General features: G+C 37.0%; 1 protein-coding gene across 1 annotated transcript; it reads left to right on the top strand.

Moving 5' to 3' along the window:
* Positions 1-2,260: 2,260 nt before the first annotated feature.
* Positions 2,261-6,557, top strand: HELRODRAFT_81990 (hypothetical protein; the record flags this gene model as incomplete). The annotated part of the gene is made up of 4 exons (XM_009022216.1): positions 2,261-2,500; positions 3,152-3,790; positions 3,881-3,908; positions 5,755-6,557. The coding sequence occupies 4 exons, from the start codon at positions 2,261-2,263 to the stop codon at positions 6,555-6,557; spliced, it is 1,710 nt and encodes a 569-aa protein (XP_009020464.1).

The following is a 6,557-nucleotide window of genomic DNA, read 5'->3' as shown; positions in this document are numbered from 1 at the left end:
GAAATAAATGTGATAAGTAAAAACTAAAAAAAAATCTTCTTCACACGAATGTAGATTAAGATGAGCTCTTCTTTTTTTAATGGAGATCCCTAAATTTTTCGATGCAAGCGTTTTTATGTGTTTATGTGTACGTGTGTGTTTGTGTGTGTGTGCGTGCATGTGTGCGTGAGTGTGTATGCATGCATATAACTAGGGATTATTTAACATGAAAGATTTATGTTGGGTGATTAATATATAACAAAAAAACAACATTCTATGTGTCTGTTCTGATGGCCAGCTTAAAATTATAATTGTTTTGCCTCTAGTCGTTTATCTTTCGTTCATTCGTTTGTTTTTTCGTTCATTTGTTCGTTATTTCTTTCTTTTGTTCGTTCGTTCGGTTACTTACTCACACATTCTGGCAAACCGTTTTTAATTTTTTTTGTTTACTCTCGAGAATTTACGATCTTTGGATAAAGCTGCTTTTACGTCATATACGCCGCGTCATGAATAATAATTCGGCCGCGATGAAAGTTGTCTGGTCTAACTTAACGAAAATGTTTTAAAACTTTTTAGAATGTTCCAGAATTTTCTAGATTTTTTTCTACTTCTTATAGAATATCAAACGCTTAGCATCAATTTTTGAACGAGCAAGTCAGATAGAAAGACGATAATATGGAGAAAAAATATTGATGAAGAAATAAAAAGATGGTAGAAAAAGAAAAGAGAGAGAGAGAGAGAGACAAAGATAGAGAAAGAGAGAGAGAGAGAGAGAGAGTAAGAGAACGAAAGATAAAGTGACTTATAAAACGTTGATTTAAAAGCGTTTACAAGTGTAGTAATATTTACATAAACATTCTTCTTTTGTTCAATCGTACACACACACACACACACACACACACACACACACACACACACACACACACACACACACACACACACACACTTACACATACAAACACATACACACACACACATCCATACATACATACAAATGAATAAATAAAATAGTTTTATGTTTGCTTTCCTTGCAAAATGTGTTGAGAATTGTTGGCATTAATTTTCGCCCAAAGGATACATTTTATGGGCGTGTAGGCTCTTTGAAATTTGTCATCTGGGTTAAAGTAAGGCTTGTTGTACGTATGTTTGTATGTGTGTGTGTGTTTGTGTGTGTATGCGTAGTGTATGTTTGCGTGTGTGTGTGTTTGTTAATGTGTGGATGCTCATTTGTTTGTTTGTTTGTTTGTATGTATCTATTTTTAAAAGAAATAAATTTCTAAGAAACAATCTGCTAATTAAGGAGTGTTCATTTATAAATATTGATGAAATCCTTAATGGATAAAAAACCTTTAGATTGAAGCGCGCTACAAACAGAAACACTCACACACACAGACACACTCACTCACACAGACACATACACAAACAAACAAACACACAGACACGCACACACACACATGTTTATTTGAAAAGAAGAATGGAAAAAGACATTTTGAATGAGCAAAAAAAGGCTTGCACTTAATGGCAAAAAATTATTACTAATGTTATTTATAATTATAATTGTTATTATTATTATTATTAGTAGTAGTAGTAGTAGTAGTAGCAGTAGTAATAGTAGTAGTAGTAGTAGTAATAGTAGTAGTAGTAGTAGTAGTAGTAGTAGTAGTAGTAGTAGTAGTAGTAGTAGTGGTAGTAGTAGTAGTAGTAGTAGCCATAGCTTTTTTTTCAATCAATATAAGAATGTTTCTTACAGATTTTAGGCGGGAAAATGAAATAATTATTTTGACAAAATTGCATCAAACAATAATGACAATAACGACAGCAGCGTTAATAACATTAATAATAACATCAATAATAATAATAATGATAATAATAATAATAATAACAGCAATAAAAATATGCTAAATTCGTTTCAACGTGATAAAACATGCGCTCGCTTGTTGATGCTTCTCCCACTTTTCATTTTGTTGTTGTTGCTGTTATTGTTGATGTTGCTGTTGTTGTTGATGTTGCTGTTGCTGTTGTATTTGTTTTTGTTGCTGTTGTTGTTGTTGTTGTTGCTAATTCCCTTTATAAACACAAAAAAACATATTGATCACGATCAACATTTATGCAATTTTTTCAGAAAGTTACTGGTCTATAGAAAAACAAACTACAACAACAAAAACAACAACATCAACAACAACATCAACAACAACATCCACAACATCAACAACAACAACAATATCAACATCAGTAGCAAAAACAACGCCATCATCAACAACATCAGCAAAAAGACAAAAAAATGGGAAATGCTTGTGACAACACAAACAACAACAACAACATCAACAACAACATCAATGACACAACACACAACAACACAGACATCAACATCAACAACAACATCAACAACAACAACTACAACAACAATGAGAGTTATTTAACGAAGGCAAATTATTCAGAGACAGAATTCCACTATATTGAATTCAACAACTTCACCCTTCCCATACTTGGCTATGCAACTCCTGTTTTTGTTGTATTTACTGTTAGTATTTTTACCGCCAGTTACTAGTTATTATTATCGTTGTCGTTGTTGTATGTTGTTGATGATGTTGCTGGTGTTGCTGTTGTTGTTGTTGCTGGTGTTGATGTTGTTGTTGTTGTATGTAATTTGTTATTGTTGTTGTATGTAATTTGTTGTTGTTGTTGTATGTTGTTGTTGTTGTTGTACGTTGATGTTGCATTTTTTTAAAGTAAATAAAGAGTCACACATAAAGCACGTGACAGACGAGATTCTGGTTGTCATCGTGTCCTCACTCACTCCTCCCATCATCATGAAGTCACACACCATCGTCACATCATCACATCAATATCACATCATCACATCAACATCGTCACATCAACATCACATCATTACATCAACATCGTCACATCAACATCACAACATCACATCATCATCGTCGTCACATCAACGTCACATCATCACATCAACATCGTCACATCAACATCACATCATTACATCAACGTCGTCACATCAACATCACATCATTACATCAACATCGTCACATCAACATCACATCATCATCGTCGTCACATCAACGTCACATCATCACATCAACATCACATCAACATCGTCACATCAACATCGTCACATCAACATCACTACATCACATCATCACATCAACATCACATTCAGATTATAACAAACTGCCTGGTGTGTGCTGTCCTCTTAAAGAAGCCCATGCGGTCGAGCACAAACACGGTCCTCTTCAGTCTCGCCATCTCAGATTCCACCACGGGCCTACTACCACTTCCTTGCTTTCTCTACTTTTACACATTCAACAAGACACCTGACTACATCCCGTACAGCTGGTGCCTTGCCTTCTACACCCTTACTGACTACCTACCCACAGCTTTTCACACGACGTCTATCTGGCTGACAACAATCTTGGCCTGCCAGAGGTATGTTTACGTCTGCAGGTCTGCTGTCGCTAGGAGGGGCTGTACGCAGAAGCGAACCGTCAAGATGATTGTTCTGGCGTATGTTGTGGCTCTCCTCATGCAAATGTCACATTATTTTGAGGGCAGGTTCGTTCCGGTTGAAAAATCTTCAAAATTTCTGGAAAACTCGACCATTTTGACCTGCGTGTTCCACTTGAATGAGTTCGTTGAGGACAACGTGCAGGTCTATTTTGGGTTTCTGTTATGGTTTAGGTTGCTATTCGTTCATTTTTTGCCGTGCTTAGTTTTGGTGCTACTGAACGCCGCGTTGATTCGAGCGATCCGGAGAGCCCAAGCTAAGAGGAGGAAGTTGTTCCTCTCTAGGCAGAGGAGAGTCTGGAATGAGGGGTCAAGAATTGGACCGATCAGAGATGGGCGTTTTAGGGATGGGCGTTTTCGTCGGTGTTGTACCGGGCTTGAAGAGAATGTTGATTGCAAAAATTGCCGATTCCGTTGCTGCTGCTGCTGGATGTGGTGTGTTTGCAATGCTCCGAGGAGTGAGGATAGAAAGGAGCACGCAATTAATAGAGATCACGTGATTAATTATAGAAATCACGTGATTAATTTACTATGTGGAGGTATGGGTAAAATCGCCAATGGAAGATACCAATGGAAAGAATGCGCCCAGCGAGTTGGGTAGTAATGTTACCCACGGATACGACGACAAACCGGTCAGTAGTAGCGTCTACAATCGCCCCTACGACGACGATAATAATAATGATAAAAGCAACAACAATAACAACAACAACAACAATGATAATAATAAAGATGACGGTGATGACGACGACGTTGTTATTAAAAACGAAAGATTGTTTACAAGTGACAACTACAGCAACAACGACAACAACGACAACGATCCATTCATTTATAACAACAACAACAGCAATAATAACAATAATAATAACAATAATAATTATAATAATAATAATAACAACGACACCGCTGACGCCAAAAACAGCACAAAAGACTTCCATACTTTCAGTGTAAAGTACAGACGAGTTAATTTTAACGATGAATTCGAAGGTGTAAGAACAAATAGTAATAATAATGTAAATAATAATAATTATAATAATAATAATGATAATGATGATGACTTTAATGATGATAGATTGATGCCAGCAAATCGATCCATTGAAATACTTCCATCCCGTAGCACAATGAGTGAAGGCGTTCGCTATATTCCATGTGCTACCGATGATGGTGATGATGAAGATGGTGGTGGTGGTGATGATTATGGTGGTGATGATTGTGATGGTGATGTTGTTTTTGATGTTGATGATGAGGAGGAGGAGGATGAAGAGGATGAAGATGATGAGGACAAAAATGACGTTGGTAGTTTAAATTTCAAAGAAGTTAATAGCCAGAAAAAATGTACGAAGAAAAATAACAACATCATAGACAACAACAACACCAACAACATCAACAACAACAGCCAAAACATCATCGTTAATAGCCAGAAAAAATGTACGAAGAAAAATAACAACATCATAGACAACAACAACACCAACAACATCAACAACAACACCAACAACATCAACAACAACACCAACAACATCAACAACAACATCAACAACATCAACAACAACAGCCAAGACATCAAGAAAACGCCAGCTTATGACTCAGCACTTGGTTTTTGTAATCTATCCAACACATATGCCACATCCGAAAATAAAATCTACTGTGAAACAACACCTGCTATGTCCAAGACTGCTACTTCTACCGCGACTGCTGCTGCTAATACTACTACTACCGGTAGTAGTAGTAGTAGTTCTACTACTCCTGCTGCTACTACTACTACCTCCACCACAGCTGGTACTTTTACTACTACTACTACTACTGCTGCTAATTTCAATACTTCAGCTAATGATGATTTTAATAGTGTACTTGCAGCCGTTACTACTACTACCACCGCTACTACTGTCGCTACTTCTTCTACTACTCTTTCTACTATAAACAGTAATGAAAATAATATTAATCAAAGTAAGAACGAAGTAATCTGTCAAAAAAAATCAGCATCTACATCATTTTCGGAAGTCGAGTTTAAGCCACTGCATCAACACCGTCAACAAGATCATCAACAACATCATCAACAGCAGCAGCAAAAACAACAACGTCAACATCAGCCTCGTTTACAAATGACGCCAAATGAAGTTTCTGAAACATTCACCGTCATCAATCCGAACAACAACGACAACAACAACAACAAAAAACGTACAAGACCACCCCAACAACTATTTCTACCGCAACAACTAAAACAACAAAATGCAGCATCATCAGCAACAACGACATCATCATCAGACTCCCAAACAACAACACGAATGCTAATAGTAGTTGTAGGCATATTTCTACTAGTTGAACTACCCTTAGCTATCTTCATAATCGTAAATTTTGTGGAAAACACATGGGAATATTACATACTTAGCCGAAACGCTCGCGAAAATACAGCTCTGTTGGTCAACTTAGCTATAATTATTAGCTACCCGTGTAATTTTTTTGTATACTGCGCCATGAGTCAGCAGTTTAGGCGGAATTTTTGCGAACTTTTTAGCTTGGGTCGACGGGCGTTTGAAAGCGAGACGACAACGACGATGATGGTGGCTGTGGCCAGGAAGTCAGCTAACAATAGAGCTAGTGGCGCCAGGAATCCAACGACATTTGAGTTGTGCACGCTCACCAATAATAATGACGAAGACAACAACAATAACAACAAAAATGACAACAACAACAACGACCAAAATAATAATAATAATAATGATAGCAACGCCAACAAAGACATCCTGGTGAATGTTTATAATGATGTTGAGAACGACTGCGAGATAAATGACCTAAGACGGGAGGAAAATAACTTTGAAAGTACCACTAGAAATATCAACAACATCAAAAACAACAACAACGAAATCAACGACAACATCAAAAACATCAACAACGACGACAGCAGCAACATCAACAACAACATCAACAACAACAACAGCATCAACAAGTCATCATTTGACCTGGAGTTAGAGATGAGGCGGAAGAGACAAAAATATGTGTGGTCTGGAGGCTGGAGGAGATTACGTCATGCTTCTGACGTCACAATTGTTACCAAAAAGCATAAATAA

Source organism: Helobdella robusta (assembly GCF_000326865.2).
Source record: "Helobdella robusta unplaced genomic scaffold HELROscaffold_31, whole genome shotgun sequence".
NCBI classification, from domain to species: Eukaryota; Metazoa; Annelida; class Clitellata; order Rhynchobdellida; family Glossiphoniidae; genus Helobdella; species Helobdella robusta.
Note: the sequence above shows the minus strand (reverse complement) of the source record. Positions and strands in the feature narration are given on the sequence as shown.